The 20,819-nt window shown below is 45.5% G+C and overlaps 1 protein-coding gene across 1 annotated transcript in view; it reads right to left on the bottom strand.

The window, feature by feature from the left end:
* Nucleotides 1-19,925, bottom strand: part of LANCL3 (LanC like family member 3) — a 33,339-nt gene extending 13,414 nt beyond the window's left edge. The window contains exon 1 of the mRNA XM_059466165.1: nucleotides 19,380-19,925. Within this exon, the coding sequence (XP_059322148.1) occupies nucleotides 19,380-19,925 (546 nt within the window). The remainder of the gene's footprint in view (nucleotides 1-19,379) is intronic.
* Between the last annotated feature and the right edge of the window lie 894 nt (nucleotides 19,926-20,819).

Below are 20,819 nucleotides of genomic sequence, written 5' to 3'. Positions count from 1 at the left end.
TTTTACAAGTTTGTTAGGGTTTCTTTGTCTTGCTAGTAACACCATAGGGATGGCTTGTGGTTTGTTGGGACTGATAATTCTGTCCAAGTTGGCACTTAAAGACTTAGATTAGAAGAATATGAAGTACTTGACAGAGTAAAATGCTGACCTCACTTGCAGAAGCTGAGTAGAGACAATTAACAGATCCAGTTGAGCAAATGTCCAACTCTTCAAGCACTGATCCTACTCTCATTTCAGTCAGTCTGAGGGAATTGACTAGCACATGCACTGCCATTCATTGCTCTAAACCAATGTGGAGTGCATGGTTAGTGGCAATAAAAAATATGTGGGCTTTAAAAATCACTTTTTCCCAAGGCTGTGCACACTTCATGCCTATTGAAAAAAGCTGCTTTTATAAGCAGTAGTTCTCCCTCAGACTCTAAAAGAACTGCCAACAAATATTCTCATGAAGACTGTCTCCTGTGATGAGCCAGGCAACATGTCTTCTGTATCTGAATGAAAGAGACTAAAAATTGCAGTTGAGGTATGAGGCACCACTCCCCCAAAGCCAGAATTCCAAATAATGTATTTTCTGTGGAGGCAGAGCTCGGGCTCTACTCGTGCTATAGATCTTCTTTGCTACCACAAATACATTGTTTGAAGAATTAAAATAAAATTAATAAAATTAATGAGTTTGAAAAAATAAAGTTTTGCAGTTTATATACACACCAGCAGATTGTACTGGATCAAATTATCTCTCATCTTGCTTGATAGTCAGTTTAACAGGAATCACTTGCCTTTAAAACTAATATCCTAGGTCATCATTCACAGATGCAGCTGAGACAGTCAGACATTTACAGTTTTAGTGGAGAAGGTTTTTTCTGTCAGGACTACAGGATTTAGCCTGGACTACACCTGTCAAAAACATTTTACCACTTATCAACAAATCAAATATTACAATGTAAGCAGTTGTACATGCACTTAATTTGACATATAAAGTGTGTTGCTGGGTGTCACAGGTTCATTCTTTCTTCTTTTTTTGGCTTCCTTGGAGTTTTGTTCAGCATTGTTGACATAGTTGCAACTCACAAAATATACCAGGGACATTTGAAACTCAGAAAACAGAGACTTCATCCTATACATTTTTAGGCAGCCTTATATTTTTTCCCTCTTTATGTTAAAACTCCTCATCTGTCACTATCATCCAGTTCTTTCATCTTCCTCATGCAAGAATTCCCAGTTTACTTCCAGTGCCTGCAGGCTTCTTTTGGTAACGTTCAGACCTCCTCCTCCTGAACAAGTGAACATGCGTCATCCACAGGCTTTCCAAACCAAATAAGAAAACAGAAACATCTCATCAAAGCCTCGTGGCAGAAGTGCTGGAACCAAAAAAAACCTGATGGAGGAGGAGAGGCTGCAGAAAGCATTTGGAAAACTGTCCATAAAAGACTGTACAGCTTGTTACTGTTAAAATTTGCAGAAATTAACAACTACTCATTCCTTCGTTTGTTTCAAATTAAGGCTCAGAAAGAGAACACAGCATCAGAGGCTCCTAACTACAATGCCTTCAATGCACTGGGGTTATTTTTCCACGTTTAAAATGAATAAAAGCTTGGGCTTCCAAGCTGACAGGCTGCCTAGGGATGCACAGAATGCTCCCTGATTAATCCAGGTACAGCTGTAACAGCTCAGCCCCTCAGAGCCCCTGACCTGCTCGAATGTCGGGGTCTCTGCTGGTCAGAGTGACCCCGAGAAATGTTAGAAAGTCTCTTTTCCCAACCTGGCGCTTGAAGAAGGAGTCAGAGCTCTTCATTTCTCAGTCTCAAGGTTGTTCATTGTTTCTTATCTATAAAATTCTTTCTCCTGCCCTCCTGAGGTCCGTCCAGCAGGACAGTCCAGGCACTCTGCCTGCCCCCAGGGTGGTGTTATGTCTTTATACTAAAAACTACGTGTACAATGTTTACAACTACTTTCCAATACCCATGACCTATGTTAGACAGTGAGCTTCTACTCTAAACCAATCTGTAAGTGCCAACATCACAGCAGAAGATGGAGGCCAAGAAGAAGAAGGAGAAATGCAGGACACGCCCAGTTCCCTCCATCTTGCCCCCTGAACCCCCATACCAAAAAGGGGTATAGGGGTTCAGGAGCCAAAATCTACTTTTTCACCTCGTGATAACATCACTATTATTCTGCCTAAACTGTTGTGGCTTGCTGATCTTCATCTAAAGTTGATAATTTTTTCCATGGGTCATAATCAAACCCACAGGTGTTCTGGGCTCTGTGCCAGGGTCTCTGAGCCCCCTGGCAGGGTCCTGGCCATCCTGGACAGCCAGAGGGATGTTCTGGGTTCCCACACTTGAAATGTGACACTCAGGGAGGAGAAGGACCTGAACTGTGACAATTCTCTCAGAGCTGAGAGCAGGGCTGCTATCTCTGCTCCGTGTATTGCAGCACTGCAGAAAGCAAACAGAAAGTGTTAGGATGCATGAGAGTAACACTGAAATGATTATTTAACAGCTACTTTAGCACTGATTGCTTTGTTCTTTCTTAGGGTAATTCTCTGGGTCTGTTCTCCCATTATCGAAATAAACAAAACAAACAAAGCAGGAAGTCAAGCAGAAACAAGGACTTTAGAGGTGATTAAGAAATTCTTCTAAGTGAAGCTAACATCTGTTTTCTGGACAGGAGATAATGTGGTTAAAGGAGATAATGTGATAAAGTACACAAAAAATTACTTTATCTTGCAATGTGCGAACAAAATTATGGTTTATGAAAAGCTGCAAATTTAGAGGCAAAATATTTCTCCGCTCCCCAAGACTCAGTAAAATAGGGAAATTACTTCTGCAAAATTTAGCTGAGTCCACTCACATTGTGCAATTTTAACAAACCAACTGAACTCTTCCGTAATTGAGAACTTTTAGAAAGACCTTTGGCTTGGCTGCTGGAAGTGCTCCACTGCTCCAACTGAATTAAATTTGAATTCTTCAGATCCTGTGCTGTGTAAATAAATAATTTATCACCTTTCAACCCATCCAATATTACAATGTAAGAACATTTATTCCTGACTGCAAGAGACTGGGATGTTAATGGTTAATGACTCAAACAATTTCCCATTTGTGCTTTGCCCCCCCTGAGGGCAGGCAGTGAGTTTTGGGTGTGTGGTGGTGAAGCCTGGGGTCCCCATGAGAACAAGGGTGTGAGCACCCAGCACTGAGGGCTACAAGCCAGGCATTGAGCCAGGTAGGACCCTGCAAGGTGGGATGGTGCCTTTTACCATGCCAGTTGTCCTCCCTCAGTTGTGAAACTCCCTCTGCTACCCCAGGGAAAGCTGAGGGTGTTCATCCCCTCTGGTGGGGCCTAACTAGCTCAAATGGATTGACTGAGAGGCAAGAAGGGCTCTTAAACCATCAAAGACCCCCAGAGCACCTCCAGGCTTATTTCTGAGGCTTTCCCCCAAAGGACTGAAAGTTCCCTCACCAGGGAAGTTACCTGGGTATTCTCACCAAGCCTAAGCATACATTAACCCATTGAACTTTGTGTTTTGGGGGCTCCCCCCACCCCCAATGCATCAAGACTGTGACCATCACTTTGACCAATGGACATCAAAACTGCATCAAATCTCACTACAGGATTCATTGGTGGGATACCTTTCTACTCTTATGCTTTTTTTTCTTTTCCCTTGTACATTTACTTGAGTGTTATTTTTATGCTTTTATATTGCTATATTACTGAAGATAATAGTAACCAAAATTATTATTTTTGGCCACGTACCTGCTCTCCTTTGCAAACAAACTATGCCAAAATAAACCCTATGGATATATACTCACAGACATCAGTTATTCAGTGTTGTTTCATTCTGATCTGCCCCAAGGGATCTATTAACAACTTGGGCTACTTTTGCCTCCAGGGATGGGTCACAACACCGCCAGATGTTGCAAGGCCAAGTCACAGAATTAACTCCCAGAAGTCAGCCAATGAATTCTGGAAGAAAAATGAACCCTTGTGTTTCAGAGCATAAAGCCAGTCCTCAATGAAAGCAGGTTAGGCACGTTACAGACAACACATTTCAGAACCACTTTCCACAGACATTTGCGTGGCTGAGTCATCCAGCACTGGTACAAGACATTAAAGCAGATGGAGCACTAGAAACAAATCCTGAAGGAGAAAGATTTGTTTATACACTGTAGTGCTCCTCACTGCAATCAAGTGGAAGCATCCAACTGTCCATGCTGTGCTGTGTGTGAAACAGTTTGAAAACTGTAATTTAAACCTGTTGTGCAGTTCCTGTGCCTCTGCCATGCTGCAAGCAACAGTTTCATCCCTTGCTGCCACTCCAGGTGACAAAGACAGCGCTTGGGGCACTTCCCTCCAGGCTGTGCTCTGAGGAATGTTCGAGTAGTAAATGGGAGTAATTTCAATCAGAGGTGCAGTTAGATGCTCCAGCCATCAGCACACTCTGCTGAGAGGCATCAGCTTAAATCACTGCCCTCCGTCAGAAAAAGAAGGGAGGGGAATTTGAATTGCCAGCTCTGTGATGAAATCTCAAGGTTATTACATACAAAAAGGAAGACCCCCCCACTTGCACTGTAATTTGCTCAGAGCCCATTTGGTCTTAACATCTGCAAGGGTGACAAGAGGAGAACATATTCTGCCCTTGCTACTGGGAAAAGATGTGATGCCAAATTTGCTTTTACTCTGCAGCAGGTCAGACCCTTGGGGCTCTGTGGGAAGAGCCATTCCAGCACACTGGGCTAAGTGGGGTGTGCTCCCCAGCTGCAGCTTTACAGCCTCCTCTGGAGGATGCAGAGATGAGTTATGGCAGGTGAGATGGAGTGCAAACTGCCACTACCTGTGGGAAAACTGGAAGGAGTTGCATAAACACGATGGAGAAAAGGCAGCACTACAAATCTGTACCAGAGCCCCACAGATGGGGAGTGATGGAGCTGCTGGCCAGTGAATTTTGGCACGGCTTATGTGACCCCAGCACAGCACTCTGAGGATTTGCATGCCTATCAAAAGATGCCCAGAAGATTTCCAGGCCATAAATCAGGTGCCTTGGACATTTAAGCAAATCCAACTTTATTCACCAGCCCAGGAAAGTTTTTACTACAAAACTGTTGATGCTTTGGCATCCCAGGTGAGTTTTAGGCAATGGAAAGACCTGAGGATTCACAGACAGTGAACACAAGATATGTTGGACGGTACAGCTGTGTAAGGAGTCCAAAATGGCACTGACCTTGTGGATGGCATGTTGTGATAATGAGAAATGTTATGGCTTGTCATTGATATTAGCTGTTCACTCCCATGGAGAATGAATGCAAAGGAATGTAAGGATAATTTACATTAAAGGAAGTGCTGAACTCTGATGTATTCAGGCCTTGTCATGTCCACCTCACCTGAATCTCACTTTCTTCCTAGCACACAGGGTAAGTATTACAGATATTTCTTTGCAGATACATGTGCTTACACTAAAAAATAAAAATAAACTTTGTTTTAGCTCATTTTAAATCTCTTGAGCTGTTCTCATACTTTCCCTCTGCCTGTGCATAATGTCTGGCACGTGCTTCAGTTTAAATGCCAAAGCAATTCTTATCCAGATACCTGCCTCTTCTGGATGATTAATGAATGTAATAAATTAGGCTGGTTGCTACATCAGCCCCTTATTAGTACTTATGATTAGCTTTGCTTGTGGTTCTTCCAGCCAAATCTAAATCCACAATGTCCCATCCAAGCCAGCATCAATTAAGTTTTCAAAGATCATCTTTGACACAGCATCAAAAGAGCTATTCAAATGTAAACAAGGTATTGGCTACTTTCATCAGCCACTAATTTTATGATTCTGTTGTTTACAAGAAGTGATCCTGCTTGTCTCAAAAGACTTTTTTATTCCATGTCATGCTGCTTTATATGCACAGTTCTGCTATGCAGATGTATGGAAGTATGTCTAAATATTTGCTGCTGAAGAACAATGTGAACCTGTGAAATTAGTTAAATGGGGTAAATGACAAAACAGCATCACTCAGAGGCTAACTAAGGCATAAATTAGTCACTTGAAAGTAGCACCAGCCCTGCCTTCAAGCAGGGGGAATTCTAGAGAACTCCACGCTGGCATCATGCCACTTTTACTTTGTGTGATGATCTGCGATTTGTGCCATGCCAATGAGCCACTGAATAGAAATATCAACTTAAGCTACAGGAAGAATGCTGACAACATAATGCAGGGAAACCAGATGAAGGTGATCAAGTCCTCTGAGTCATCTGAATTTTACTCTATCCTTAGACTGTGGTGGCAGCCTGATGTAGTAAAAATCCTGATGTCCTGTGTGTGGCTCCCAGATACTCCAGGGCACATGGACAAGAAGGCTCTGAAGCCAAGGACAGTAACAAAAGAGTTTCCAGGGGCATGCAGTGCCATTAGTGCTGCCTGAAAATATGCCCACAACTCCAAACACAATCCAAGCCATATTTCAAATACAGACAGTCACTTATAATTCGGCACTGCCACATTTCAAGGGCAGAGTAAGAGTCATGGGATTTATTTGAGGAAGTGTGGAATTCTGTGCTCTCTAAAACGTAGCCTGCCTGGTAAGTAATGGGATTACTATCTCTACTTTCCTTGTGGTTGCAAGATTGTCATTTGGTACTATAATAGAATAGGAATATTTTATCTATGTTCCCTTTATGCTACTTTCTCTCAGTTCTCAGTAAACCAAGCAGATTTTGGGAAAAAGAGCCTGCTGTGTCAGAAGGCACAGTTTAGATTACTCTTAGAGTTCAAACCTCACACAGCAAGGAGGAAGAATAAGAGCCATGAGAAAATCACACCACTGCCAACAGTAATGAAGAAATATTCACAGCTCTTGGCCATTAGCTTGCATGTAATTAACTAACAGGAAATACAATTCCTCATGTTACAGATGACACAGGGTGCCCTGGGAGCACTCAATGCCATCTTCTCTTTTGCTGGATTTGTCATTTTACTTGATTGTTCTGTGCAGCCCCACAGGAGGAACTGAGCAAAGTGAGACAGGAGGGCCCCACACAGCTATTTCTGGACCTACAGATCACAAAGTGTATTTTCCAAGGCAAGCCTGTTAAGTCAAAATACATGTATTTAAAGCTCTTTACCAGATGCCATTCATAGCCTATTTTGTGTGCTTGATATTCTGATGCCCTTGGAATAAAACACCTTCACTTCAAGGGCCTGGAAGGACACTGAAGTCCTCTGATGTCTGTCATGCAGAATCTGGAAGATTCCACAATGATAACAACAGGAAAAGAACCTCCCTCATAGCCCCCCGTGCTTGAGGAGTGTCCTGGCCATCTGCAGACACTGGAAAGAATGTTTTATTTGCTTTATCATCCCCTGGCCTGTAATTGCAGAAAAAGGTTTTGTCTTTTTCCCCTGCTGCATCCGTGGCTGCTCACACATCACCTGGGACAGGGAATTCTCCTCCTCCACTGCCAAACAGCACCTGAGGTGTTTGATAACTCAGTCAGGAGATAATGTTCCTGCAGTGCAGGGCCACAGGCACTTTTAGGGTATTTTTTGTCTTCTTTCACTTGTGGGACATGGTCTACCTCCTACAATGATGCAGGCATTTTCACTGACACTCAGAGCTGCAGGGTGTGAGGCTCTTGAGAAGCCTTGCAGCATCCACTAAAACAGAGAAAAAAGAAATCTTTGTACCAAAACTTTTCAGATCCACAACCTTCCCAACTACCTGCCAGAACCAGGAATGATTTTGTCAAACCTTAATATTTTGCTACTAAGAGAAGATTCCGCCCTTCCTTGGTACAGCAAAGAGTGACAGGAGGACCATGGTGCTGAGTGGGTCCTTTTGACCCTTCTGAACTTCCCTGCTGGCAACTCCAAGGGAAAAAAATTACAATCCTTCACCCCTTCAAGGGACTAGAGAAAGTCAGAGGAGGTGGAATGGCATTGTGAGGCTGCTTTTGGGGAAAAGAGGGAAATGGGGCAGGAATGTGTTTTCTGTGTACTAACTCCAGGATAGCTCAGCCTGGAGAGGAGAGCAAGGGAGACAGAGCCAGGACCTTCCTAGCGATGCCCACTGACAGAAAATTCTACTTAAATATAAAAAGAAGCCTTTTTACTGTAAGGGTGGCCAAGCACAGGAACAGGTTGCCTAGAAAAGGCAAAGAGCAGAGATATTCAAAACCAAGTGGGCACAGCCCAGGGCAATCTGCTCTTGTGAGCCCTGCTCTGAGCAGGGGGCTGGACCAGAGCATCTCCAGAGGTGCCTCCAGCTGTGGCCATGCTCTGACCCTACAACTGAGCCAAATCCTAATCTGAGTATGCTCATCCACTCTTCAGATAGATGGTGTAGATTTTATTCATTTAGAGACCCTTAGATTCAAGTCCAAGTTTGACTTGGCTTACCTGTGTGTTGGTGGTTTGTTTTTTTTAATATTTTTCTACCAAAATAAGGTAGCAGTCCCACAGTGCTTAGAGAATAAAATCAAAATAGGACAAGTGCATTCACACTACAACTCTGTCCATGTTTTGTGTCCTGGGTGTGTAGGAGTTAAATGAGCATTATTTACAGACATTTTTGATGGCATAATAAAAAATACATGTATGGATGAAAATGGGAGCCTGGCATAAGAAAGCTCATGATTGATTCAGTTCTGCAAGACCAAAGACAAACAAATCAATATTTATTTAAGGAGCCTGAACAAGTTTCATTTTCTGTTCCACTGCTAAGAATTTTCCACAAGTTCATATTTGATCAACTTAGCTCTGATCAAATTTAAACAGCTCCATGTGGAGTGTGTATCTTGCAGTCCATTGCTATTTTAACTGGAATTTTGACTACTTAATCACTGGCTTATTCCCAGAAAAATTAAAGCAAGTATAGCATTAGCCATTTCACAGATGGCAAAACGAAGAGACAACACTGAGCTTTATCTTTACATTAGCAACTAAAATAAATCACAAGAACAGACTAAATTTAACCTCCAGACACTTCAGATTTCACTTACTCCTTGATTTCTTATGCGGACAAAATAATTTGACTTAATACAGCCGTCTCAAAGAGGTTGATCCAAGTGTACTTCCACAAAAGAACTCTCATCACTTCACAGATTCCCCTGGATATGTACTGGCACACCTCAAGTTACAACACAGAATGACATATTCCCAGTTTAATTCAGGGAACAAAGGAAAAGAGATTCTCTTGTTGGCATTAATGACACAAAGCTCCTTCAGGTGAAGCAGCTTCTCATCTTCCATATCTCAGCACAGTGTTCAATGATTCCCTGCCACCACATGACCCCTTCCTACTTCACTTGTTCAGATAGTAAGAGCCTGAATGAGAGATGTGGGACTCCAGGGGCTCTCCAAAATGCAATTTATTCCATCCAAGAGGTTACAGCAGTCCAGGGTGGTGGGTGACAGAGCCTGTGCCTATAGCTGTCAGCTCCAGCTGCAGGCAGGCCTGGAGACCCTTTGGTTTTGGTTACAGTGCATTATAGACCTTTCTTTGCTGAGCATCTTAATACAGCAGAACCAATCCATACCTTAACTTTTCTCTACAGCCTATCATGACTACTATAATCATCATATTCATGTTACTACTCTATAATTACTAAAAGTTAGTACATTACAGTTTAAACCAGAAGTTGTTTTTCAGTTTTCTTGCAGTGGAAAAAAAATCTGAGACCTTTTTTCTACTTGCAACATTGGCAAGCTTGTTTGCCTGTGCTATCTTTCTGCTTGGTAAAAACATCTTCTTGTTTGAGATGGGTTTATCCTTTGCTCTAAGTCATCAAAACCCCTTCTAACTAACACACCATTTGCCTCCTTGGTTATCCAGTCAGACTGGCTCAGCAATTCTTTTCTTCTATATCAAAACTTGCTTTCACTTCTATTCCTTCTTCAGATTCTACATTCAAAAATTCTTTCTGCCAAGCACACATATCTGTGTCAAACTTTCTTGTCAAACTTTCATCCTCCCCAACATCAGAGACCTTTCCAGAAGAATACCTGTCCATGAGCTGCAGCCCATTAAAAGGCTGCTGGACAATGGCAGGCCATGAGCTGGTGTGGGATGCAAACACCTTACTCTGCTGTGTATGGGAAAAAGACCTGGAAGAGACAGAGAAAGGTTCTTTGCCAGAACCATGTGTCCAACTTCTGGCCCTCTTCAGAAAAGGCTGGAGGGAGACTGGCAGAGTGCAATGGGAATGACCAGAGACAAAGGAAACATGACACACATGGGAAGATTGGAAGGATTAGGATTGTTTAGAGAAGAAAAAAAATAAGGGTAAAAACTGTAACAGTCTTGAAATTATAGTATAAAGAGCTTCTGCAGAGAGGAACAGTTTCTTGCTATTTCTCATTGGAAAGGACAAGGAAATCAGGCTTAAATTACAGAAATATTCAGATTATGATTAGGATGGACTTTCTAACAAAGCAGTGTGTCAGACACCCAGGGCAGACTGCAGATCCTCACCACTGACTGAGGGTATGAAGAGCAAGTGAGGGAGGGGCTGTAAGGAATGACAGGCACAGGGGCACCTTCCTGTGGGCTACATTACCTCTCAAGGTCCCTGTAGGCTCTCTGATTGTGGTATGATATTATTTGGCTGTCAGGACCAAGCAGACAAACTGCAGAATGCCACCAATATGGAATAAGCAATAATTACCATCTTCCAATTCTGCACTGACCCCCCAGCACAGAGCTGCTTTGTCCTGTGCTGCTTCTAGACCCAGGCCCACACAATTTTAAGAGCAACCTTCATTTAAGAGCAGCCTAAATATGATCAGCATATCCCAAATTTATAATCCTCAACCATGTTAACATTGTACCAATGAGGGACTGGAAGCATCCTTTGAAGAAGATTAGCCACACAAAATAACTAAATGCCTTGGACAGACAGAAGGTGTATTTATCTGCCACGTTCTTTTTCCTCCCAGATAATTCAATGCTATCAGACATCCCTTCCATCTCACTCATGATCCACTGCTCTTCAACAAGAGATACCAAGCCATTAAAATGAAGAATTCAGGAATGCTGATCTACTGCAAAAATAGATTTATGGTTCCTCTCTCAGACATCAAAATATACTGAGCTGAGAAACACCAAATGACTCAGCCACAGCTTGGACTGCTATTAAAATACTTTTTGATCCTGTTTGCCTAAAATGAAGCAGCTATTTTAATTATTTTGCCTTGGTACTCCAGCTCAGTAACTGTCAATTCAAAATAAGCCTACAACATAGATAAGAAATAACTGGTTTTGACAGGATATTGTCCCTGAACTCTGCTGTAATGGAGTGGACAGAAGGTTACACAACATCACTCAGTGTAATCTCAGGCTTGTCAATGGTCAGAGAACTCCCTGCCACGACAGACACAAAGACATGTTTTGACAGATCATCTCATCAAACACAGTGACCTGATTGCATATCTTGAATTCAATTTCTTTTTAAAAAAGGGGTAGAATAGAGAAGTTGGGTGACAGCAGGACCATGGGACTTGCCCATTTCAATTGATCCTCTCAGCAGAGCTTCACTGCTGCTCAGAGGCAAGGCTGGGAACCTGCTCTGCAATCCTTGCCCAGCCTGCCAAGGGGGCTCTAGGCTGATTTTAACATTGTCCAGCTGAATTAACACAGAAAAGCAGGTTCTGCTGATTTAATGGAGGTGAGACGAAAGAAGACGATCTTTTTTACATCTGCACCCTGACAGCTGTGGTGCATAGTTCTGATACACCTTTATATAAAAAGCCAATGTTCTAACAATGTGTATTAAATGGCTACAGAGGAACTTACAGCTTACTTTCGTCCCTCCATTTCAGTGCTGTGAAGTGCTGAGGATGCTACACTTTTACAGAGTAATTGTTGTTAGCCTGGTGCTCTTTGCTTTCTCCCTGGAGCAGCTCAATCCTTCATATCCTCCTTCTTCAGCCTGGTACCACAGAAAGGTTACTAACAGCATCCCTGTTCAGGTTACACACTGATTTATAGTATTACATGCATGTAACATGAAAATGTCAGTGTCAGAAGTACAGCAGTGCTCATGAAAAAGCCTTTATTTGCTTCCAGACATCAGTAGTTGTCTCAGTTATTCCTCAAAGAAAATATGGAATAAAAGACATAAGGCTGCACTCTGATTTGCAAGCACTGAATGTGATGACAGCTATTTCTGTAAATGCATGAGTGTATGCAAAGAGAGTATGGGGACAGAATGGGTGACAAACAAAAAACAAGCAGACAAAAAGAGTAATTTTCCTCAACAAAAATGTAGTTTACTCCTCTGCCTGTCCTCTTCTCCCTGTGTTTACTTTTAGCTTCTTCTAAATTGAGTACATTGGCCATCAGATCTCCACCAGTCTGTCAAAGAACGTGATTTTAGTTTTAAATCTCCCCTGCTCTGGGGACTACATAATTTCTTTCCTTTTTCCCTTCATCCTTGAGTTCTGCTCCCCCCCACACCTTTCAATTTTTCTACTTTGGCCAGCAACTAATTCTTCTGCTTTTAAAATAATTTTTAAAATGTCTCTTTCTTTGCCTCTCTGCTCAGCCTCTGTCAAATGTCTTTTTCCCCATGCCTGCCTGTCTGCCTCCAACACTTCAGCACATAAGCATGTTTGATATGCACATTCCTCCTTTCTGCTGTGTCATCCAGTGCTACCTGGGAGCTAACACAGTTCTCTGTGGCTTTTGGTCCTGCCTAAGAACCAGGGGGGAAAAACATCAATGCCAGATATTGCTACCTGCAGAAACGCAGCATGGTATTAAAGTTCTTTGGTGCACACATAAAACACAGCACACAAAAATCCGTAAACCCAGATTTGAGGACCCTGTGCCACCAAAGTGACCCCAAAGGAAGTAATGCTGTGGAAAGCAGCAGGTGCACCCTGTGCCAGAGAAATTCCCTGCTTCAGGCACTGATGGCTCCAGATGTTCCCAGATGTTCAGACACCAGACACACCCCACAGGTCCAGGCACTGCCCAGCACCAGCCTGCCCTCCCTGCAGCCCCTGTGCTCTGCTCCAAGCACTGCATGGGGCAGGGACACTGCCTGCAACACCTCTGCCCTCAGAGAGCACCACAAACCCCACAGGGTGACCTCAAAGCTCTCCATGGATAATAAGGAAGGTGACTGAACTGACAAAGTTTAAGAGTTAAATGCTGGCATATGAAATTCAAAGGAGTCAGGAGAAGGATGGAGAAGTAGAGATCAATTCTGGATACAAGAGATGCATCGCACAAATAGATTTCCTCTTTTTTTTTTGGTTAAAATCTCTTATTGTAACATCAGTATTACTTCTTTGGCTGCTTTTTCAGCAGAAAGATGCTGCTGCATAGGCAAATGTTCTTCCAACAGCACAAAGAGGTACAGAGGTACAGTACTGCTTTTGTACAGAAATGTCTTTTTAATGCCCCTCTTCAGCTCTAAGCAGTTGAAATCCATATTTCTGCAGCAGAATACATAACTTATGTCCTAAACTTGTGTCAATCAAACCTCCAATTCCAGCAGGATCCAGTCTGTATTACAGTGCTTTTTTGCAGGCTGGTAAACAGTGCACTTGAAATTCAACATTTTGAACCTCCAGTTTTCTACTTTGACTCTACAGCTGAATATTCAGGGTCCACTGCATTGAACTGAATCCAGCCATTATCAAGATGTCCCCATCTCCCAGTCTGAAGGCTGTTAAAATAAAAAGGATTTGCACTGCCTTGCTGAAGAGAAACGGGAAAATTCTGAAATGTATACTCAAATTATTTTAGATTCCTTAAAAAAAATAAAATCCAGATTCAAATAATTTCCTTTGTTTTACTGTTTACTTTAGAAAAAGCCAGTTTTCAAATTCTGGCTTAAATTCGTCCATTTAAGCAAACTAATGCAAAATTTATCCCCTGTGTGTAATTTTGAAAACCACGGCTAGGAGACTGTACATTTAAAAGAAGCAGGCTAGGATGGAAAGATTTTATCTTTACTGTTAACTCATTGTAATCCTCTGGCAAAAAAAGAGATCCTGGCTGTGGGGTGGCCTGTGTGAAACGAAATAATGAAATCAGCACAGTCCCAGCTAGCACCATATCTGATATTTAAAACACCACAAGGTTTCACATAAACTGGCAAATTCTTCCACAGAGAGAAAGGACTTTAATGGCCACAGTGGAGGAATGAAATCTCACCTCAAAGGCCAACCCTCCCTTTTCAGGCACAGGTGAGAATTAAAGCCTGACACAGGGATTCTGCACTACAGCACTTGGAGGAGCATCAGTTTTGTGGGCATTTTGCAGAGCTCCCTTCAAAGATGTTTAATTTGAATGTCTTTCAGAAACACTATGTTCAGCATTAATACATTCCACGTTGCAAATGAACATATTCTAGGCAGGACTCAGGAAGATTCTTCCTCTCACACTTTCCATTTTTTCCTACGAGACTGAAGAAAAAGAAAAAAGCAGAGCAAAGTAGCCTATAAGAGTCTTTAAACACTCACTGACTATCTGGAGGGAAGGCTCTAAGGAACCAATAACATCATCTAAAATTATCTGAGGAGCTGAAACAAATTAGTTTTCACTTATTTGTATCTTCACTCCCAAAATATTAAAAAACACATACTGGTTGGACCTGTCAGGTTCCACACACTGCACATCCATCCATTCCACTCCCTGTTAAATTAACACCTGGCACTCCCGTGCTCTGGCAGCCAGGTCCCAGACATCCCACAGCAGAGCTGTTCCTGCTTTCCACGTGCCGGGTGACTCATTCAGCTTGGTTTGCAATCCCATGAGGTCCAAGACAAAAGAGGCTCTGGTGACAGACAGCAGCCAGGATAAGAATGGTTCTCAGTAGGGCTCCACACTCAACAAGGTCCTGCTGGAAAGACCAAGGTCCTTTCTGGGCAGGCCCTGGCAGAATATCAGAATTATGCACACTCTGACAGGATGACATCCCTGGAAACACACACAAAGTTGTAACTTAGCACTGGCTGGAAAATGAAAATTGAGATGTCCCTCTGCCACACAGACAGGAACCACTGTGGCACTGGAGAGCCTCCACAGGCTCTCAAGATTCTCCAGTCCCTCAGCAAACAGGTTTGGCCACGTTGCTGCCGGTGTGCTGGTTCACCTTGTCACCCCTGCAACTGCAGCAAGGGTCTCTCATGGGGTCCCCAAAGTCTTGTGAAAGCAGGGTCTCCAATGCAATCACAACCCCAGGCTGTGGCAAACACTGCCCTGTGTTAGAGTCTGTTCGAATTTTCCCTCATCTGCCTCACGATCGTCATTTGGGGACCACTGAAGAGAAGACCCCCCTGTCTAGCCCTGCAGGACAAAGTCACATGCCAGCAAGGCCCCGAGATCTGAGAGCACTGCTAAGTTACTGTTTGCACAGGTGTTGTTTGCTGTATGATACACTGAGCCCAATGAGAAGAAGACGAGGGCACTGTGCCCTTTTTGCAACAACAGCCTTGGAAACTCTCCCACCTCTCGGCCTGGCTGGACTTCTCCTGAGTTTCGGGTGGTCTCCCACAGAAGACCCTCACCTGTTTTACAACCACCATGACAGACAGACTGAGATGTAAGGAACCTCTCCATCAAGGATTCAGACAGGAGACCTCCATGTGAAGAGGCCCCTCTTCTCCTTCCAAGGACTGGGACTGAAACCCCCAGCCCGGGGAGGTGTGTGGGGGAGGCAAGCTGACCAAACCGAGATGCTTGCCTGCAGGTTGAGACCACTGGACCGTGAAAACAACAGCTCTCTTTTACTGCTGAGAACATGGACTATCTGTTCCCCCTCCTCCTCGCAATTTTCAATAGAATTATCATAATAAAAACCTCTGAGTTAGCTAGAGATTTTGAGATCTCCCCAACGTAACAGGCTCAACTGGACTGGACCAAAGGACTTCGTCTCTATGCTTGGTGGCTATATCCCCCTCTTTCTCTCTCTTTTTCTCTTCCTTAATCTCTCTATTGCATTTTGCTGTGATCACTCAATAAAGGTGCATTTGTTTTGATTATTACTGCAACCCCCCTGTGCTGTGTTGGTTTTTTTGCACCCTGAGATCAAATCCACGAACCATCACGAAACCCGTTCGTAAGGACGGATCGTGACACCCCGTCTCCTACAGGGCACCACTGCTGTCTGTCCTGCTGCTGCTGCCAGTGTAGTCAGTGGAGCCCATGCACAGAGTCAGTTATTAAAAGATAACCCAAGCTGTGCTAAAAGGCAGCAACATCTTTAGCAGATGGTAATACAAGGAGCCACTTGAACTTCTGTACCTTCCCCCTCATCTGACAGTTCCATTGCCAGAAGGGAGTGCATCGACCCAGGCACACCACGCTCCATCAACCACGAAATGGGACTGAAGCAGCACGGAGAGAAATTGGGCAGAGGATAAGAGATCATCCAAACAGAGGGATGGGACCACCATTTTAATGGTGCCTTACTGCTGTTTGCCCAGAGAGTGAGTGAAGGTAATTAAAAGCAGGACTGACAGATTTCCCCAAGGACACGCAATGAACCAACACTACAAGCATTAGAAAAAGATGTACTTAAGAGAGAATAAAACAATTTTTCCCCCCTGAATGGTGAAAACACAGCAGTTAAAGACAGCTACAGTACACACACCTTACACAAATGACACATCATTTCTGCCAAAACAATATTTTACCTATCTCTGTCTGGGAAGCACTGACTGCAATATAATGGAAATTAAAGAAGGGATGAAAATAAACATCTTTCCTAAAGCACAGTGCATCATGAAAGTCAAATCCTGTTAAGCCTTGACTGTTGAAGTAATCCTTACTCATGCAAAAATCCCAATTAATTAATCAGGGAAAAATGCTGTATTAGCCTAAAAATCTGAAAACCAGCTGAATGCAAATGCCTTCTTCAGCTGAGGTCAGTGTTATCCAACAGACTGGATCCTTCAGGACAGTCCATTAACTTCATGAAGAACATGTGGACCTTAAAGACACCAGGACTCTTTAGCAAGAAATTGAAGTATTGGGGCACAGCAGCTGAGCTAAACGTATGTCTGCTGAAATAAAGCTGTCACCTTCCATCCCTGCTTGGATTAAACAAAAAACAAATACAAGACATAAATTCTGAAATTCCCTCAAAAGGCTTTTTTCAAGGACAAGTGATTTCTCATATGTAGGTCACCATTTGACTCCTTCAGAGGAAAAAACCATGCAGGCAGCAGCAGCCGTGTTTCAACATAAGGAATGTATTTCACTTTGTGCTGGAAATATTTGCACAGTGTCCTCAAAAAAAAAAGGGGGGGGGGGGGGAAAAGGAATGTGGGTAACAAGAAAACATGCTGCAATGAGCCATGTGAGGCTGTGCACAATCAAATTACAGGAGGTAGCATTTTCCAGCAGTTCGAATCACAAGATATTGCTTCTATTCTGGGATGTACCTGGCTTACAGTTTGACCTTGGGTAATAAATGACATGCACTCTCTCTGGGCATCCCTTTCTTCACTTGTAAAAAGATGCAAGGTTTGGTCTGGCAATGTACTAATTAAAATAATTCTGTACTAGGCTGGGAATATTTATCGAAGGACACAAATTTTGCTGAAGCTTGAGTACATATAGACTAGAAATCATAATTCTCCTCACAAAGAAGCAAAACATTTCAGTTGTAAGTTTTTTTTAATCTTTAATAAAATCAAATATTTTTTTTAATTTTAAGAATTATTAGGGGTGTGCTTTGTTTATTGCACTATGCATATAAAATTACAATGTATTTGACAGAAGAAATAATACTATAGAAGGACATTGGCTCCTCAATGAAACCATCAGCAAGGGGTCACAGGATATATTTTATTGGCAAAACAGCAATTAACCCACCTGCTAAATAGATTCCACAGTAAGTGCACACCTGTGCTTTTCTGTGGGGATGTGTAACTCTCTACAGCTGCCTTTAGCACAATTTGTCACCAAGCAAGCAAACAGAGCAGAACTCTCCCACTGCTCACGCTGCCTGTGAGAGGTGACTGCACCCACTCTCCCAACTGTTCAGCAATTGCTCCCAGGGATGTAAGGCAAATGGAAATAACTTTAAATAAAGCAGCAGAGTGCAGGGTGCCACCTCCTTCTGCTGGAATGTCACACCACCATCGTAAGCACTGACACAGGTGCTGGACACACTCCCCCAGTGCAAACTGAACCAAGAGGGAGGGCTTCTTTCTCCAGGAGAAACCATCCCTTCAGGCAGGCGCTGCTGCACAATGGATTGTGACGTGTCTACAAAACTTTTCTGTCATAGGAAAGACCACCAAATGAAAAATCTGGTTATGTTATGGTTACAAATAACATAACCACGTTTATGGTTATGATTGTCAGACAATCCTGTACAAAGAAACAGCAGGCTTGGTATGCTACTTGAAATGCTTAGTGTGGTTAGGAATTCTAGTTCAAGGCAATCACAGCATTTAACATTCTTCCTGGCTTCTCTGGATACCCTGGAGCCTCCTGAGACCTCCGTTAAGTGAATCTCCTCAGACTCCAATTGCAGTGACTGGTATTGGATAGGGCAGAGCCACTAGTTTCACATCATTTATTTACTTATAAATAAATCTTGCTTCCTCTCCTGGGAGGGAAGAAAGCCAGAAGCACATGAACTTGCAAATCAGTGATTAACAGAGGAAACACAGATTGGACCTGACAAGAGGACAGGGGGAAAAAAATATCTACCAACTGCCTGCTCAGATACCACACTGACCACTTAGTAACAATCACCACAGCAAACACAATCAGTTACAATAATTATTATGCCATAATCAGTGGAAGCTCTGAACTGTCAGTTGCATTGTACTGACAATGACAACGTCCTGGGGTAAAGTCCCGACTACTGAAACCAATGCTGTGTTGAACCATAATCACATCTATCACATCTCACTCTCCCAGCAAAAACTTCCAGCTCTCATTCATGAACAGCACCAAAATACACGGCCAGATTTCCGAAAGTGTATGCTGGGGTTAGCAAGACCAAATACCTTTGAAAATCGGGTTCCTTGCTTACACATTACATCATAGCACCGCTTAATATTACAGGGTTCCTCTCTCAGTTTTACTCAACGCTGTTCCTTTTTTTACTCACTTCATTTTACGGAAATACTCTTGAAAAGCCCGGGGTGCCTTCTGCCAACTAATTCACCATCCGGCACCCAAAAGCCGATGCTCTCGGCGTGCGCCGGGATGCAGCGCTCGGCTCCACAGCCGGGACCCCAGCCCGCTCCCTCCGGCCGAAGCCGCATCTTTTCATTTCGGGGAGGAGCGCTGACGGGAACAGCTCGCAGCGACTCATTCCCCGGGGGCTCCGAATCTGCACCCCGAAAGTGTAAGCCGCATACAGCCTCCAGCACCGAGGGCACCGTCCCGGCGCCGAGATCCGCCCCGGCCCGCCCTTACCTCCATGCCCAGGCGCTGCTTCAGCACCAGCGCGGCGCACAGGTACCCGGCGCGGCCCACGAACAGCTCGTCCGAGCCGCACTCGAGGAAGGAGAGCGGGGCGCACACCTCGCTCAGCTCCCGGAACTTGCCCAGCGGCCGCGCGTACTCGGGCAGCCCCAGGGCTCGGTAGACCAGCGCGGCCACCGCGTACACGCCGGCGCCGCCCAGCAGGAAGGCGGCTCGGGTGTCGGCGTCGGCCTCGCCGCAGCCCTCCTGGTAGCGCAGGCAGGCGTCCACGACGCGGCGGGCGGCCCGCAGGTACGAGTCCCGCGACGGCGCGAACAGCGGGCACTGCGCGACGTGGTACAGCATGTAGGCCACGCCGGCCACGCCGCCGTACAGCCCGCCCGGGCAGCCGCGGGGGCCGCCCAGGGGCGGCAGCTCCCGCAGGATGCGCTCGATGGTGGCCGTCACCAGCGGCACCGCCGCCTCCCTGTCCGGCGCCGCCGCGGGGCTGCCCGGGTAGTCATCGAAGCGGTTGGCGAAGCAGCGCTGGCTCTCCATCCCCCGCCGGCGCGGCCGCTCTGCGCACAGGGGAGCGGCGGGCGGGAGCTGCCGGCCGAGGGGGCGGAGGGAGCGCGGGGGAGGCGGGCGGGAGGCAGCGGAGAGGCGGGCAAGGGGCGCTCCCGCCGCCCGCGGCTGCCGACGGGGCGGGCGAGGCGCTGCTGCTGGGGCGGGGGCGATGCCGGCCGGGGGCGATGGGTGATGCCGGCCGGGGGCGATGGGTGATGGGCGATGCCGGCCGGGAGCGGTGGGCGATGCCGGCAATGGGCGATGCCGGCCGGGGGCGATGGGTGATGCCGGCCGGGGGCGATGGGTGATGCCGGCCCGGAGCGATGGGCAATGGGTGATGCCGGTCGGGAGCGGTGGGCGATACCGGCAATGGGTGATGCCGGCCGGGAGCGATGGGTGATGCCGGTCGGGAGCGGTGGGCGATGCCGGCAATGGGTGATGCCGGCCGGGAGCGATGGGTGATGCCGGCCGGGGGCGATGGGCAATGGGTGATGCCGGCCGGGGGCGATGGGTGGTGATGCCAGCTCGGAGCCCCGGCGGAGCCGGTCCGGGTCCGGCACAGCGCGTTCAGTGCCCGCCCAGCGCCCCTCACCCGCCGCTGCCCCACCTGCGCTCGGCGAGCGCTTCTCGGCCGCCGCCGGGGGTGGTTCTGGCTGGCCTCGGTCTCCGGACACGCCGAGGCTGAGCCTGATCTGGTGTCCGGCTTCTCCTGCCCCGAGGCTTTTTCTTCACTCAGGGAAGCCGGTGCATCACCTTTGCCCGACCCGTCTGTGCATCCCCGGGGAAAGGGGGTTAATCGGTCTCTCCCAGGGGTTGGAAGGGTGGCCGGAGAGCTGCTGAGTTATTCCTGGCCGTGGAACGGCCTCTCGGGGGCTGCTGCAGCCA

The sequence above is a fragment of the Ammospiza nelsoni genome, chromosome 2, assembly GCF_027579445.1.
Source record: "Ammospiza nelsoni isolate bAmmNel1 chromosome 2, bAmmNel1.pri, whole genome shotgun sequence".
In the NCBI taxonomy this organism is placed as follows: domain Eukaryota; kingdom Metazoa; phylum Chordata; class Aves; order Passeriformes; family Passerellidae; genus Ammospiza; species Ammospiza nelsoni.
The sequence above is the reverse complement of the archived record's forward strand: the minus strand, read 5'-3'. Positions and strand labels throughout refer to the sequence as shown.